Source organism: Oncorhynchus nerka, linkage group LG12 (genome assembly GCF_034236695.1).
Source record: "Oncorhynchus nerka isolate Pitt River linkage group LG12, Oner_Uvic_2.0, whole genome shotgun sequence".
In the NCBI taxonomy this organism is placed as follows: Eukaryota; Metazoa; Chordata; class Actinopteri; order Salmoniformes; family Salmonidae; genus Oncorhynchus; species Oncorhynchus nerka.
The window spans coordinates 87,415,779-87,434,140 of NC_088407.1; the positions used below are offsets into that span (position 1 = coordinate 87,415,779).

The following is an 18,362-nucleotide window of genomic DNA, read 5'->3' on the forward strand; positions in this document are numbered from 1 at the left end:
CTGTTCTCACTGATATAGGGGCTAGGTCTCACTGATATAGGGTAGGTCTCCTGTAAATTACAGTCTGGACATGGGCTATAGCGTTCTCACTGATATAGGGACTAGGTCTACTGTAAATTACAGTCTGGACATGGGCTATAGCGTTCTCACTGATATAGGGGCTAGGTCTACTGTAAATTACAGTCTGGACATGGGCTATAGCGTTCTCACTGATATAGGGGCTAGGTCTACTGTAAATTACAGTCTGGACATGGGCTATAGCGTTCTCACTGATATAGGGGCTAGGTCTACTGTAAATTACAGTCTGGACATGGGCTATAGCGTTCTCACTGATATAGGGGCTAGGTCTACTGTAAATTACAGTCTGGACATGGGCTATAGCGTTCTCACTGATATAGGGGCTAGGTCTACTGTAAATTAGTCTGGACATGGGCTATAGCGTTCTCACTGATATAGGGGCTAGGTCTACTGTAAATTACATGGGCTATAGCGTTCTCACTGATATAGGGGCTAGGTCTACTGTAAATTAGTCTGGACATGGGCTATAGCGTTCTCACTGATATAGGGGCTAGGCCTACTGTAAATTACAGTCTGGACATGGGCTATAGCGTTCTCACTGATATAGGGGCTAGGCCTACTGTAAATTAGTCTGGACATGGGCTATAGCGTTCTCACTGATATAGGGGCTAGGTCTACTGTAAATTACAGTCTGGACATGGGCTATAGCGTTCTCACTGATATAGGGGCTAGGTCTACTGTAAATTACAGTCTGGACATGGGCTATAGCGTTCTCACTGATATAGGGACTAGGTCTACTGTAAATTACAGTCTGGACATGGGCTATAGCGTTCTCACTGATTAGGGGCTAGGTCTACATGGGCTATAGCGTTCTCACTGACATTACTGTAAATTAGTCTGGACATGGGCTATAGCGTTCTCACTGATATAGGGGCTAGGTCTACCTGTAAATTACAGTCTGGACATGGGCTATAGCGTTCTCACTGATATAGGGGCTAGGTCTACTGTAAATTACAGTCTGGACATGGGCTATAGCGTTCTCACTGATATAGGGGCTAGGTCTACTGTAAATTACAGTCTGGACATGGGCTATAGCGTTCTCACTGATATAGGGGCTAGGTCTACTGTAAATTACAGTCTGGACATGGGCTATAGCGTTCTCACTGATATAGGGGCTAGGTCTACTGTAAATTACAGTCTGGATGTGGGCTATAGCGTTCTCACTGATATAGGGGCTAGGTCTACTGTAAATTACAGTCTGGACATGGGCTATAGCGTTCTCACTGATATAGGGACTAGGTCTACTGTAAATTAGTCTGGACATGGGCTATAGCGTTCTCACTGATATATGGGCTAGGTCTACTGTAAATTACATGGGCTATAGCGTTCTCACTGATATAGGGGCTAGGTCTACTGTAAATTACAGTCTGGACATGGGCTATAGCGTTCTCACTGATATAGGGGCTAGGTCTACTGTAAATTACAGTCTGGACATGGGCTATAGCGTTCTCACTGATATAGGGCTAGGTCTACTGTAAATTACAGTCTCTGGACTGATATAGGGGCTAGGTCTACTGTAAATTACATGGGCTATAGCGTTCTCACTGATATAGGGGCTAGGTCTACTGTAAATTACAGTCTGGACATGGGCTATAGCGTTCTCACTGATATAGGGGCTAGGTCTACTGTAAATTACAGCCTGGACATGGGCTATAGCGTTCTCACTGATATAGGGGCTAGGTCTACTGTAAATTACAGTCTGGACATGGGCTATAGCGTTCTCACTGATATAGGGGCTAGGTCTACTGTAAATTACAGTCTGGACATGGGCTATAGCGTTCTCACTGATATAGGGGCTAGGTCTACTGTAAATTACAGTCTGGACATGGGCTATAGCGTTCTCACTGATATAGGGGCTAGGGTCTAGCGTTCTCACTGTAAATTACAGTCTGGACATGGGCTATAGCGTTCTCACTGATATAGGGACTAGGTCTACTGTAAATTACAGTCTGGACATGGGCTATAGCGTTCTCACTGATATAGGGGCTAGGTCTACTGTAAATTACATGGGCTATAGCGTTCTCACTGATATAGGGGCTAGGTCTACTGTAAATTACAGTCTGGACATGGGCTATAGCGTTCTCACTGATATAGGGGCTAGGTCTACTGTAAATTACATGGGCAGTTCTCACTGGCTAGGTCATGTAAATTACAGTCTGGACATGGGCTATAGCGTTCTCACTGATATAGGGACTAGGTCTACTGTAAATTACATGGGCTATAGCGTTCTCACTGATATAGGGGCTAGGTCTACTGTAAATTACAGTCTGGACATGGGCTACAAGCGTTCTCACTGATATAGGGGCTAGGTCTACTGTAAATTACAGTCTGGACATGGGCTATAGCGTTCTCACTGATATAGGGGCTAGGTCTACTGTAAATTACAGTCTGGACATGGGCTATAGCGTTCTCACTGATATAGGGGCTAGGTCTACTGTAAATTACAGTCTGGACATGGGCTATAGCGTTCTCACTGATATAGGGGCTAGGTCTACTGTAAATTACAGTCTGGACATGGGCTATAGCGTTCTCACTGATATAGGGGCTAGGTCTACTGTAAATTACAGTCTGGACATGGGCTATAGCGTTCTCACTGATATAGGGGCTAGGTCTACTGTAAATTACATGGGCTATAGCGTTCTCACTGATATAGGGGCTAGGTCTACTGTAAATTACAGTCTGGACATGGGCTATAGCGTTCTCACTGATATAGGGGCTAGGTCTACTGTAAATTACATGGGCTATAGCGTTCTCACTGATATAGGGGCTAGGTCTACTGTAAATTACAGTCTGGACATGGGCTATAGCGTTCTCACTGATATAGGGACTAGGTCTACTGTAAATTACATGGGCTATAGCGTTCTCACTGATATAGGGGCTAGGTCTACTGTAAATTACAGTCTGGACATGGGCTATAGCGTTCTCACTGATATAGGGGCTAGGCCTACTGTAAATTACAGTCTGGACATGGGCTATAGCGTTCTCACTGATATAGGTGCTAGGTCTACTGTAAATTAGTCTGGACATGGGCTATAGCGTTCTCACTGATATAGGGGCTAGGTCTACTGTAAATTACAGTCTGGACATGGGCTATAGCGTTCTCACTGATATAGGGGCTAGGCCTACTGTAAATTACAGTCTGGACATGGGCTATAGCGTTCTCACTGATATAGGGACTAGGTCTACTGTAAATTACAGTCTGGACATGGGCTATAGCGTTCTCACTGATATAGGGACTAGGTCTACTGTAAATTACATGGGCTATAGCGTTCTCACTGATATAGGGGCTAGGTCTACTGTAAATTACAGTCTGGACATGGGCTATAGCGTTCTCACTGATATAGGGGCTAGGTCTACTGTAAATTACATGGGCTATAGCGTTCTCACTGATATAGGGGCTAGGTCTACTGTAAATTACAGTCTGGACATGGGCTATAGCGTTCTCACTGATATAGGGACTAGGTCTACTGTAAATTACAGTCTGGACATGGGCTATAGCGTTCTCACTGATATAGGGGCTAGGTCTACTGTAAATTACAGTCTGGACATGGGCTTTAGCGTTCTCACTGATATAGGGACTAGGTCTACTGTAAATTACAGTCTGGACATGGGCTATAGCGTTCTCACTGATATAGGGGCTAGGTCTACTGTAAATTAGTCTGGACATGGGCATGCCAAGCGTAGTCCATAAGCAAGATTATATTCACTAGGCTATTGATGAGGCCTTTTAAAGACATGTGTATAATTAAGCAATAAGGCCCGAGGGGGTGTGGTATATGGCCAATATACCACGGCTTAGGGCTGTTGTTATTATGTAATGCGGAGTGCCTGGACACAGCCCTTAGCCGTGGTATATTGTAATGTATCACAACCCTCCCGAGGTGCCTCATTGCTATTATAAACTGGTTACCAATGTAATTAGTAGTAAAACGAAATGTTTTATATATCAGACCGTATAGCGTATACGGGCTGATATACCACGGCTGTCAGCCAATCAGCATTCAGGGCTCGAATATAAATTGTATTATAAATTCCACTAAACAGGAAACAGCATATGTTGCTTTAATTTGTTTAAATACAGTTCCAGGCACCAGCATTGGTCCCTGTGTGTGTACAGTATAATACAGGCAAGACAACACACTATGGAGGGTTTTACTCACATCCACACTGTACACAGGAGTTGGATAAAGGTCCATTAGAAAGAGAGAACGTTATACTGTTCACAGGAGCTGGATAAAGGTCCATTAGAAAGAGAGAACGTTATACTGTTCACAGGAGCTGGATAAAGGTCCATTAGAAAGAGGCATGCTTCTGTAACCAGTGGAGCCTGTGTTCCGACTTGTTTGGTACCCTCTGAGCTGGCTTGGAGCCAGTGGAGCCTGTGTTTCCGGCTAGTTTGGTACCCTCTGAGCTGGCTTGGAGCCAGTGGAGCCTGTGTTCCGGCTAGTTTGGTACCCTATAACAATAGCTACCGGTACAGAGTCAATGTGGAGGCTATATACAGGGTATTACGGTACAGAGTCAATGTGGAGACTATATACAGGGGGTACCGGTACAGAGTCAATGTGGAGGCTATATACAGGGGGTACCGGTACAGAGTCAATGTGGAGGCTATATACAGGGTGTTATGGTACCGAGTCAATGTGGAGGCTATATACAGGGTGTTATGGTACCGAGTCAATGTGGAGGCTATATACAGGGGGTACCGGTACAGAGTCAATGTGGAGGCTATATACAGGGTGTTATGGTACAGAGTCAATGTGGAGGCTATTTACAGGGTGTTACGGTACAGAGTCAATGTGGAGGCTATATACAGGGTGTTATGGTACAGAGTCAATGTGGAGGCTATATACAGGGTGTTACGGTACAGAGTCAATGTGGAGACTATATACAGGGTGTTCGGTACAGAGTCAATGTGGAGGCTATATACAGGGGTACCAGTACAGAGTCAATGTGGAGGCTATATACAGGGCGTACGGTACAGAGTCAATGTGGAGGCTATATACAGGGTGTTATGGTACAGAGTCAATGTGGAGGCTATATACAGGGTTTTATGGTACAGAGTCAATGTGGAGGCTATATACAGGGGTTATGGTACAGAGTCAATGTGGAGGCTATATACAGGGGGTACCGGTACAGAGTCAATGTGGAGGCTATATACAGGGTGTTATGGTACAGAGTCAATGTGGAGGCTATATACAGGGGGTACCAGTCACAGAGTCAATGTGGAGGCTATATACAGGGGTACCGGTACAGAGTCAATGTGGAGGCTATATACAGGGGTACCGGTACAGAGTCAATGTGGAGGCTATATACAGGGGAGGAGGTACAGAGTCAATGTGGAGGCTATATACAGGGTGTTACGGTACAGAGTCAATGTGGAGGCTATATACAGGGGTACCGGTACAGAGTCAATGTGGAGGCTATATACAGGGGATACCGGTACAGAGTCAATGTGGAGGCTATATACAGGGGGTACCGGTACAGAGTCAATGTGGAGGCTATATACAGGGGTACCGGTACAGAGTCAATGTGGAGGCTATATACAGGGGTTATGGTACAGAGTCAATGTGGAGGCTATATACAGGGGATACCGGTACAGAGTCAATGTGGAGGCTATATACAGGGGTACCGGTACAGAGTCAATGTGGAGGCTATATACAGGGGGTACCAGTACAGGGTCAATGTGGAGGCTATATACAGGGGGTACCGGTACAGAGTCAATGTGGAGGCTATATACAGGGTGTTATGGTACCGAGTCAATGTGGAGGCTATATACAGGGGGTACCAGTACAGAGTCAATGTGGAGGCTATATACAGGGTGGAAAGTATGGTACAGAGTCAATGTGGAGGCTATATACAGGGGTACCGGTACAGAGTCAATGTGGAGGCTATATACAGGGGTACCTGGTACAGAGTCAATGTGGAGGCTATATACAGGGTGTTATGGTACGAGTCAATGTGGAGGCTATATACAGGGGTACCATTACAGAGTCAATGTGGAGGCTATATACAGGGGGTACCATTACAGAGTCAATGTGGAGGCTATATACAGGGTGTTACGGTACAGAGTCAATGTGGAGGCTATATACAGGGGGTACTCTGCCTTGTACAGAGTCAATGTGGAGGCTACCTATACAGGGATACGCGGTACAGAGTCAATGTGGAGGCTATATACAGGGGGTACCGGTACAGAGTCTGTGGAGGCTATATACAGGGGTACCGGTACAGAGTCAATGTGGAGGCTATATGCAAGGGGATGACCGGTACAGAGTCAATGTGGAGGCTATATACAGGGGGCACCGGTACAGAGTAAAATGATTGGAGGCTATAGTACTGGGGTAGGTACAGAGTCAATGTGGAGGCTATATACAGGGGTGGCTGCGGTACAGAGTCAATGTTGGAGGCTATATACAGTGCTGGGGGTACCTGTACAGAGTCAATGTGGAGGCTATATACAGGGGATACTGGTACAGAGTCAATGTGGAGGCTATATACAGGGTGTTACGGTACAGAGTCAATGTGGAGGCTATATAAAAGGTGTTACTGGTACAGAGTCAATGTGGAGGCTATATGACAGGGGTACCGGTACAGAGTCAATGTGGAGGCTATATACAGGGGATACCTACAGAGTCAATGTGGAGGCTATATACAGGGGTACCATTACAGAGTCAATGTGGAGGCTATATACTTGGGGTACCATTACAGAGTCAATGTGGAGGCTATATACAGGGTGTTACGGTACAGAGTCAATGTGGAGGCTATATACGGGGGTGCTAGCTACAGAGTCAATGTGGAGGCTATATACACGGGGGTACCAGTACAGGGTCAATGTGGAGGCTATATACAGGGGGTACCGTTGTACAGAGTCAATGTGGAGGCTATATACAGGGTGTTATGGTACAGAGTCAATGTGGAGGCTATATACAGGGGTACCAGTACAGAGTCAATGTGGAGGCTATATACAGGGGTACCGGTACAGAGTCAATGTGGAGGCTATATACAGGGGTACCGGTACAGAGTCAATGTGGAGGCTATATACAGGGGTACCGGTACAGAGTCAATGTGGAGGCTATATACAGGGTGTTATGGTACAGAGTCAATGTGGAGGCTATATACAGGGTGTTATGGTACCGAGTCAATGTGGAGGCTATATACAGGGGGTACCATTACAGAGTCAATGTGGAGGCTATATACAGGGGGTACCATTACAGAGTCAATGTGGAGGCTATATACAGGGTGTTACGGTACAGAGTCAATGTGGAGGCTATATACAGGGTGTTACGGTACAGAGTCAATGTGGAGGCTATATACAGGGTGTTACGGTACAGAGTCAATGTGGAGGCTATATACAGGGTGTTACGGTACAGAGTCAATGTGGAGGCTATATACAGGGTGTTACGGTACAGAGTCAATGTGGAGGCTATATACAGGGGGTACCGGTACAGAGTCAATGTGGAGGCTATATACAGGGGGTACCGGTACAGAGTCAATGTGGAGGCTATATACAGGGGTACCGGTACAGAGTCAATGTGGAGGCTATATACAGGGGTACCGGTACAGAGTCAATGTGGAGGCTATATACAGGGGGTACCGGTACAGAGTCAATGTGGAGGCTATATACAGGGGGTACCGGTACAGAGTCAATGTGGAGGCTATATACAGGGGGTACCGGTACAGAGTCAATGTGGAGGCTATATACAGGGGGTACCAGTACAGAGTCAATGTGCGGTGGCACAGGTTAGTCGAGGTAATTGAGGTAATATGTGCATGTAGGTAGAGTTATTAAAGTGTCTCTTATTTTATTTATATACATTATATTTATTTATTTTAAATTCTGAATATATCTACAGTTCCCTGAAGGAGGGAACGAGGTGTAACATATTTTGGCCCCTCGTCGTCAGTGGGTTTGGACTCGCTTAAGAGCGGTACTGAATTGAGGCTATTAATGCGGGCTTCCGAGGGCGGCCTCTGCATTCATTGGCCCTTTTGGGCGTGTTTTGGGCTCCAGAGTGGCGCAGCGGTCTTAGGCACTGCATCTCTACGGACACCCTGGTTCGAATCCAGGCTGTATCACAACTGGCCTTGATTGGGAGTCCCAAAGGGCGGCGCACAGTGTAGGCCGTCATTGTAAATAAGAATTTGTTCTTGACTGACTTGCCCAGTTTAATAAAGGTTAAATGTATATATTTGATTGGTAATTGACTCAGTGTTATCCCTCCTTCAGGGAACATTGGTTATATTCATAACTGTAAGTTTCTCTCTCTCGCTCCCCATATCTGCGCCTCTTTCCTATCCTTCTGTCTCTCTCTTCCTCTCCTCCTTCCTATATCCCATTAAGCCTTATAAGGAGCTCTCTTTTCCTCTCCTCCTTCTTCCTGTATCCCAGTAAGCCTTATAAGGCGCTCTCTATGGGCTGGTGTAGATTGTATCCTCTCTCACTTTCTTCACTGTTCATTCTCTCTGTGACAGTGCCTCTCTCCTTCTCTCTCTCTACTCTTCCCCTACCTCTCTCGCTCTCTCTGTCTCTCTCCCCTACTCTCTGTCTCTCTCCCTCTCTCTCTCGCTCTCTCCCCTACTCTCTCGCTCTCTCCCCTACTCTCTCGCTCTCTCCCCTACTCTCTCTCGCTCTCTCCCCACTCTCTCTCTCGCTCTCTCCCCTACTCTCTCTCTCTCTCTCTTTCTCTCTCTCTTTCTCTCTCTCTCCCCTACTCTCTCGCTCTCTCCTACTCTTTCCCCTACTCTCTTTCCCCTACTCTCTCTCTCCTTCTCTCTCTCTCCTTCTCTCTTCTCTCCCTCTCGCTCCCTGTGTGTGTGCCTCCTTTTCTCCCCCCTATCTCTTCTTCTCTTCCTCTCCTGGGGTTAATCCACACCGAGGCCAGAATAAAAGGGCCTAAACCAGACTTGCATTCCAGACAGATTAGCCGATTGGAATCCCCTCTTGGATGCGCTTCCCTGCTGCCCAGGGACTTGTGGGCGGGACGGGGAGGGGGCAGGAGTTCAGTAGGAGGGAGAAGTGGACCTAGTTATCTCAGCTAGAATAGCAGGCTAAATAGCTAGCAGACAGTAACCGCCTAACAGGTAGCTCATGGAGTGAGGGTGGCAGAGGGTCGACGGGGTGGGTGGGGGCTGGTGACTGGTGGGTGGGGGCTGGTGAATGTTGGGTGGGGGTTGGTGACGGGGAGGGGTGAGGGCTAGTGACTGTTGGGTGAGGGCTGGTGACTGTTGGGTGAGGGCTGGTGACTGTTGGGTGAGGGCTGGTGACGGGGAGGGGTGAGGGCTGGTGACTGTTGGGTGAGGGCTGGTGACGGGGAGGGGTGGGGGCTAGTGACTGTTGGGTGAGGGCTGGTGACGGGGACTGTTGGGTGAGGGCTGGTGATGTGTGGGTGAGGGCTAGTGAGGGCTGGTGACAGGACAGGGGGTGGGAGGTTGGGATTAGTGGCAGGACAGAGGGTGGGAGGTTGGGATTAGTGACAGGACAGAGGATAGGAGGTTGGGATTAGTGACAGGACAGGGGGTGGGAGGTTGGGATTAGTGGCAGGACAGAGGGTGGGAGGTTGGGATTAGTGACAAGACAGGGGTTGGGATTAAGTTTAGTGACAGGACAGAGGAAAGGAGGTTGGGATTAGTGACAGGACAGGGGGGGGGAGGTTGGGATTAGTGACAGGACAGAGGGTGGGAGGTTGGGATTAGTGACAAGACAGGGGTTGGGATTAAGTTTAGTGACAGGACAGAGGAAAGGAGGTTGGGATTAGTGACAGGACAGAGGTTGGGATTAGTGACAGGACAGAGGTTGGGATTAGTGACAGGACAGGGGTTGGGATTAGTGACAGGACAGGGGTTGGGATTAGTGACAGGACAGAGGTTGGGATTAGTGACAGGACAGAGGTTGGGATTAGTGACAGGACAGAGGTTGGGATTAGTGACAGGACAGAGGTTGGGATTAGTGACAGGACAGAGGTTGGGATTAGTGACAGGACAGAGGTTGGGATTAGTGACAGGACAGAGGTTGGGATTAGTGACAGGACAGAGGTTGGGATTAGTGACAGGACAGGGGGTGGGTGGTTGATATTAGTGACAGGACAGAGGTTGGGATTAGTGACAGGACAGGGGGTGGGTGGTTGATATTAGTGACAGGACAGGGGGATAGGAGGTTGGGATTAGTGACAGGACAGAGGAAAGGAGGTTGGGATTAGTGACAGGACAGAGGTTGGGATTAGTGACAGGACAGAGGTTGGGATTAGTGACAGGACAGAGGTTGGGATTAGTGACAGGACAGAGGTTGGGATTAGTGACAGGACAGAGGTTGGGATTAGTGACAGGACAGAGGTTGGGATTAGTGACAGGACAGAGGTTGGGATTAGTGACAGGACAGAGGTTGGGATTAGTGACAGGACAGAGGAAAGGAGGTTTGGATTAGTGACAGGACAGAGGTTGGGATTAGTGACAGGACAGGGGGTGGGTGGTTGGGATTAGTGACAGGACAGGGGGATAGTAGGTTGGGATTAGTGACAGGACGATGCCAGATCTTTAAATGGATTTGTGGTTCCCTCCCCAAACTGAATGTTTGTTCAGTACATCCCTAATCTCACCATATTGACAGTCTGTTATCTGTCTTGAAATATTGTGTTCTTATGTACCATTAAACTTGAAGCCCCTGACCTGATGTTATATCGTGTCAGTGTTTTATATGATGTGACATGTGGTGAGCCTGTTGGAAGTGAACTAGTTCCAGTTCAGTGGGTAACTAACGCACCACGTGCCCTAGATTAGAGGTAGAAACACATGGTTAGTTTGGGAGGAGTGATTAGTTTGGGAGGAGAGGAGAGGCAGTGATTAGTTAAGGAGAGGCGAGGCAGTGATTAGTTAAGGAGAGGAGAGGCAGTGATTAGTTAAGGAGAGGAGAGGCAGTGATTAGTTTGGGAGGAGAGGAGATGCAGTGATTAGTTTGGGAGGAGAGGAGATGCAGTGATTAGTTTGGGAGGAGAGGAGATGCAGTGATTAGTTTGGGAGGAGAGGAGATGCAGTGATTAGTTTGGGAGGAGAGGAGATGCAGTGATTAGTTTGGGAGGAGAGGAGATGCAGTGATTAGTTTGGGAGGAGAGGAGAGGCAGTGATTAGTTTGGGAGGAGAGGAGATGCAGTGATTAGTTTGGGAGGAGAGGAGAGGCAGTGATTAGTTAAGGAGAGGAGATGCAGTGATTAGTTTGGGAGGAGAGGAGATGCAGTGATTAGTTTGGGAGGAGAGGAGATTCAGTGATTAGTTTGGGAAAAGGGGAGAGGCAGGGTGACCTACAGGGAAAAGGGGAGAGGCAGGGTGACCTACAGGGAGAAGAGGAGAGGCAGGGTGACCTACAGGGAGAAGAGGAGAGGCAGGGTGACCTACAGGGAGAAGAGGAGAGGCAGGGTGACCTACAGGGAGAAGAGGAGAGGCAGGGTGAACTACAGGGATAAGAGGGGCAGGGTGACCTACAGGGAGAAGAGGAGAGGCATGGTGCCCTACAGGGAGAAGGGGAGAGGCAGGGTGACCTACAGGGAGAAGAGGAGAGGCAGGGTGAACTACAGGGATAAGAGGCAGGGTGACCTGCAGGGTGACCTACAGGGAGAAGGGGAGAGGCAGGGTGAACTACAGGGATAAGAGGAGGGGCAGGGTGACCTACAGGGTGACCTACAGGGAGAAGAGGAGAGGCAGGGTGACCTACAGGGAGAAGGGGAGAGGCAGGGTGACCTACAGGGAGAAGGGGAGAGGCAGGGTGACCTACAGGGAGAAGAGGAGAGGCAGGGTGAACTACAGGGATAAGAGGAGGGGCAGGGTGACCTACAGGGTGACCTACAGGGAGAAGAGGAGAGGCAGGGTGACCTACAGGGAGAAGGGGAGAGGCAGGGTGACCTACAGGGAGAAGGGGAGAGGCAGGGTGACCTACAGGGAGAAGGGGAGAGGCAGGGTGACCTACAGGGAGAAGGGGAGAGGCAGGGTGACCTACAGGGAGAAGAGGAGAGGCAGGGTGAACTACAGGGATAAGAGGGGCAGGGTGACCTGCAGGGTGACCTACAGGGAGAAGAGGAGAGGCATGGCGACCTACAGGGAGAAGGGGAGAGGCAGGGTGACCTACAGGGAGAAGGGGAGAGGCAGGGTGACCTACAGGGTGACGAGGAGGGGCAGGGTGACCTACAGGGTGACCTACAGGGAGAAGGGGAGAGACAGGGTGACCTACAGGGAGAAGGGGAGAGGCAGGGTGACCTACAGGGAGGAGAGGAGAGGCAGGGTGACCTACAGGGAGGAGAGGAGAGGCAGGGTGACCTACAGGGAGGAGAGGAGAGGCAGGGTGACCTACAGGGACATGGGGAGAGGCAGGGTGCCCTGCAGGGTGACGAGGAGGGGCAGGGTGACCTACAGGGTGACCTACAGGGAGAAGGGGAGAGGCAGGGTGACCTACAGGGAGAAGGGGAGAGGCAGGGTGACCTACAGGGAGGAGAGGAGAGGCAGGGTGACCTACAGGGACATGGGGAGAGGCAGGGTGCCAGGGAGGGGCAGGGTGACCTACAGGGTGACCTACAGGGAGAAGGGGAGAGGCAGGGTGACCTACAGGGAGGAGAGGAGAGGCAGGGTGACCTACAGGGTGACCTACAGGGAGAAGGGGAGAGGCAGGGTGACCTACAGGGAGGAGAGGAGAGGCAGGGTGACCTACAGGGAGAAGGGGAGAGGCAGGGTGACCTACAGGGAGAAGGGGAGAGGTGACCTACGGCTCCCCCCCATCTGGAAACCTGCCTGACTAACCTGTGTCTGTATACAGCCTCGCTACTGTACATAGCCTGTCTTTTTACTGTTGTTTTATTTCTTTACTTACTTATTGTTCACCTAATACCTTTTTTGCATTATTGGTTAGAGCCTGTAAGTCAGCATTTCACTGTGAGGTCTACTACACCTGTTGTATTCAGCATTTCACTGTAAGGTCTACTACACCTGTTGTATTCAGCATTTCACTGTAAGGTCTACTACACCTGTTGTATTCAGCATTTCACTGTAAGGTCTACTACACCTGTTGTATTCAGCATTTCACTGTAAGGTCTACTACACCTGTTGTATTCAGCATTTTACTGTGAGGTCTACTACACCTGTTGTATTCAGCATTTCACTGTGATGTCTACTACACCTGTTGTATTCAGCATTTCACTGTAAGGTCTACTACACCTGTTGTATTCAGCATTTCACTGTAAGGTCTACTACACCTGTTGTATTCAGCATTTTACTGTGAGGTCTACTACACCTGTTGTATTCAGCATTTCACTGTGAGGTCTACTACACCTGTTGTATTCAGCATTTCACTGTGAGGTCTACTACACATGTTGTATTCAGCATTTCACTGTAAGGTCTACTACACCTGTTGTATTCAGCATTTCACTGTGAGGTCTACTACACCTGTTGTATTCAGCATTTCACTGTAAGGTCTACTACACCTGTTGTATTCAGCATTTCACTGTAAGGTCTACTACACCTGTTGTATTCAGCATTCACTGTAAGGTCTACCTACACCTGTTGTATTCACTGTAAGGTCTACTACACCTGTTGTATTCAGCATTTCACTGTAAGGTCTACTACACCTGTTGTATTCAGCACTTCACTGTATTCAGCATTTCAAGGTCTACTACACCTGTTGTATTCAGCATTTCACTGTAAGGTCTACTACACCTGTTGTATTCAGCATTTCACTGTGAGGTCTACCTACACCTGTTGTATTCAGCATTTCACTGTAAGGTCTACCTACACCTGTTGTATTCAGCATTTCACTGTAAGGTCTACTACACCTGTTGTATTCAGCATTTCACTGTAAGGTCTACTACACCTGTTGTATTCAGCATTTCACTGTGAGGTCTAGGTCTACACCTGTTGTATTCAGCATTTCACTGTGAGGTCTACCTACACCTGTTGTATTCAGCATTTCACTGTCAGAGGTCTACCTACACCTGTTGTATTCAGCATTTCACTGTGAGGTCTACTACACCTGTTGTATTCAGCATTTCACTGTGAGGTCTACTACACCTGTTGTATTCAGCATTTCACTGTGAGGTCTACTACACCTGTTGTATTCAGCATTTCACTGTGAGGTCTACTACACCTGTATTCAGCATTTGTCTACTACACCTGTTGTATTCAGCATTTCACTGTGAGGTCTACTACACCTGTTGTATTCAGCATTTCACTGTGTATTCAGGTCTACTACACCTGTTGTATTCAGCATTTCACTGTGAGGTCTACTACACCTGTTGTATTCAGCATTTCACTGTGAGGTCTACTACACCTGTTGTATTCAGCATTTCATTTCACCTGTTGTATTCAGCATTTCACTGTAAGGTCTACTACACCTGTTGTATTCAGCATTTCACTGTAAGGTCTACTACACCTGTTGTATTCAGCATTTCACTGTGAGGTCTACTACACCTGTTGTATTCAGCATTTCACTGTAAGGTCTACTACACCTGTTGTATTCAGCATTTCACTGTGAGGTCTACTACACCTGTTGTATTCAGCATTTCACTGTGAGGTCTACTACACCTGTTGTATTCAGCATTTCACTGTGAGGTCTACTCTACTACACCTGTTGTATTCAGCATTTCACTGTGAGGTCTACTACACCTGTTGTATTCAGCATTTCACTGTAAGGTCTACTACACCTGTTGTATTCAGCATTTCACTGTGAGGTCTACTACACCTGTTGTATTCAGCATTTCATTGAGGTCTACTACCCTGTTGTATTCAGCATTTCAGGTCTACTACACCTGTTGTATTCAGCATTTCACTGTGAGGTCTACTACACCTGTTGTATTCAGCATTTCACTGTGAGGTCTACTACACCTGTTGTATTCAGCATTTCACTGTGAGGTCTACTACACCTGGTCATTTACTAGGTCACTACACCTGTTGTATTCAGCATTTCACTGTATTCAGGTCTACTACACCTGTTGTATTCAGCATTTCACTGTAAGGTCTACTACACCTGTTGTATTCAGCATTTCACTGTAAGGTCTACTACACCTGTTGTATTCAGCATTTCACTGTAAGGTCTACTACACCTGTTGTATTCAGCATTTCACTGTGAGGTCTACTACACCTGTTGTATTCAGCATTTCACTGTTGTAGGTCTACTAGGTCTACTGTTGTATTCAGCATTTCACTGTGAGGTCTACTACACCTGTTGTATTCAGCATTTCACTGTGAGGTCTACTACACCTGTTGTATTCAGCATTTCACTGTGAGGTCTACTACACCTGTTGTATTCAGCATTTCACTGTGAGGTCTACTACACCTGTTGTATTCAGCATTTCACTGTAAGGTCTACTACACCTGTTGTATTCAGCATTTCACTGTAAGGTCTACTACACCTGTTGTATTCAGCATTTCACTGTATTCAGGTCTACTACACCTGTTGTATTCAGCATTTCACTGTGAGGTCTACTACACCTGTTGTATTCAGCATTTCACTGTAAGGTCTACTACACCTGTTGTATTCAGCATTTCACTGTAAGGTCTACCTACACCTGTTGTATTCAGCATTTCACTTTCACCTGTTGTATTCAGCATTTCAAGGTCTACTACACCTGTTGTATTCAGCATTTCACTGTAAGGTCTACTACACCTGTTGTATTCAGCATTTCACTGTAAGGTCTACTACACCTGTTGTATTCAGCATTTCTCTGTGAGGTCTACTACATCTGTTGTATTCAGCATTTCTCTGTGAGGTCTACTACACCTGTTGTATTCAGCATTTCACTGTGAGGTCTACTACACCTGTTGTATTCAGCACTTCACTGTATTTTGTGTAAAACGTAAATCGCTGCACGCAGCCCTCCTGAAGAGAAATAACATTAAATCACGTTTATTATGCTGACAGAGGCATCGAATGCAGTAGCTAGAACCAGGGCGGAGTAGTTAGAACCAGGAGTGGGCACTCGGCACAGCAGCTACGTAGGCATGTAGGAGTACTGTAGTACATGTATGAGTACTGTAGTGCATGTAGGAGAACTGTAGTGCATGTAGGAGTACTGTAGTGCATGTAGGAGTACTGTAGTGCATGTAGGAGTACTGTAGTGCATGTAGGAGTGCATGTAGGAGTACTGTAGTGCATGTAGGAGTGCATGTAGGAGTTCTGTAGTGCGTGTAGGAGTTCTGTAGTGCGTGTAGGAGTTCTGTAGTGCGTGTAGGAGTACTGTAGTGCATGTAGGAGTACTGTAGTGCATGTAGGAGTTCTGTAGTGCATGTAGGAGTTCTGTAGTGCATGTAGGAGTTCTGTAGTGCACGTAGGAGTACTGTAGTGCACGTAGGAGTACAATAGTGCACGTAGGAGTACAGTAGTGCACGTAGGAGTACAGTAGTGCACGTAGGAGTTCTGTAGTGCACGTAGGAGTTCTGTAGTGCACGTAGGAGTACTGTAGTGCACGTAGGAGTACTGTAGTGCATGTGAAGTCAGATCAATGTTATTTCACCAGCAATGAAATCATAAACCTGATATACATCAAATGGCACAGTGAAACTATAACTAGCACTGTCAATGTGACCTCAGGCTAATCTTTCCTCTCCTCTCCTGCAGAGATCGTCGACGGCAATGCTAAAATGACCCTGGGAATGATCTGGACCATAATCCTTCGCTTCGCCATCCAGGACATCTCTGTGGAAGGTACCAGGATGTAGATGTCCTCCTCTGACTTCCTCATGTTTATAACGCATTATAAAGGCTTATTCATGCTTACAACACGTTATAACGCATTATATCCACATGGGTACAATCCACAGGGGTACTTGGCCTGTCCACAGGGGTACTTGGCCTGTCCATATGGGTACTTGGCCTGTCCATACGGGTACTTGGCCTGTCCACAGGGGTACTTGGCCTGTCCACAGGGGTACTTGGCCTGTCCACAGGGGTACTTGGCCTGTCCATACGGGTACTTGGCCTGTCCATACGGGTACTTGGCCTGTCCATACGGGTTCTTGGCCTGTCCATACGGGTACTTGGCCTGTCCATAGGGGTACTTGGCCTGTCCACAGGGGTACTTGGCCTGTCCATACGGGTACTTGGCCTGTCCATACGGGTACTTGGCCTGTCCATATGGGTACTTGGCCTGTCCATAGGGGTACTTGGCCTGTCCACAGGGGTACTTGGCCTGTCCACAGGGGTACTTGGCCTGTCCACAGGGGTACTTGGCCTGTCCACAGGGGTACTTGGCCTGTCCATACGGGTACTTGGCCTGTCCACAGGGGTACTTGGCCTGTCCACAGGGGTACTTGGCCTGTCCATAGGGGTACTTGGCCTGTCCATAGGGGTACTTGGCCTGTCCATAGGGGTACTTGGCCTGTCCATACGGGTACTTGGCCTGTCCATACGGGTACTTGGCCTGTCCATAGGGGTACTTGGCCTGTCCATAGGGGTACTTGGCCTGTCCACAGGGGTACTTGGCCTGTCCACAGGGGTACTTGGCCTGTCCACAGGTGTATTTGGCCTGTCCACAGGTGTATTTGGCCTGTCCACAGGTGTACTTGGCCTGTCCACAGGTGTACTTGGCCTGTCCACAGGGGTACTTGGCCTGTCCACAGGGGTACTTGGCCTGTCCACAGGGGTACTTGGCCTGTCCACAGGGGTACTTGGCCTGTCCACAGGTGTACTTGGCCTGTCCACAGGTGTACTTGGCCTGTCCACAGGGGTACTTGGCCTGTCCACAGGGGTACTTGGCCTGTCCACAGGGGTACTTGGCCTGTCCACAGGGGTACTTGGCCTGTCCACAGGGGTACTTGAGAAGACTCATGAGGCAATAGGCCTACTGGTAAATGGCATAAGAGTGGGTACTTCGGTGGTACCTTGGGCAGAGTAAAATGGGATTGGGGTTACAGTAGGCAGCTCAATTTTACATTCAAATTGAATTAGTGAGTATCAGATGCATTTTGTATTGTTGGCTTTGCATGTATACTAAAACAAACACAAGTTATATACAAGTAATAGAATATAACATGACAGATTAATATATAATGTCATAATATATACCCTAGTAATATACCATATACCATGATATATGAATATATACCCTAGTAATATACCATATACCATGATATATGAATATATACCCTAGTAATATACCATATAAGATGATAGATGAATATATACCCTAGTAATATACCATATACCATGATATATGAATATATACCGTAGTAATATACCATATAACATGATATATGAATATATACCCTAGTAATATACCATATACCATGATATATGAATATATACCCTATTAATATAC

General features: G+C 47.5%; 1 protein-coding gene across 4 annotated transcripts in view; it reads left to right on the plus strand.

Annotated features, from left to right (window-relative positions):
• The window catches only part of LOC115127375 (alpha-actinin-1), a 239,408-nt gene that overhangs the window by 109,247 nt on the left and 111,799 nt on the right, over window positions 1–18,362 (plus strand). For 3 of the 4 annotated variants that reach the window (XM_065025923.1, XM_065025921.1, XM_065025922.1), the window contains exon 4: window positions 16,666–16,750. In XM_065025923.1, the coding sequence (XP_064881995.1) occupies window positions 16,666–16,750 (85 nt within the window). Of the gene's footprint in view, window positions 1–16,663; window positions 16,751–18,362 lie in introns of all 4 variants that reach the window. The other variant, XM_065025920.1, reaches the window with a different exon arrangement.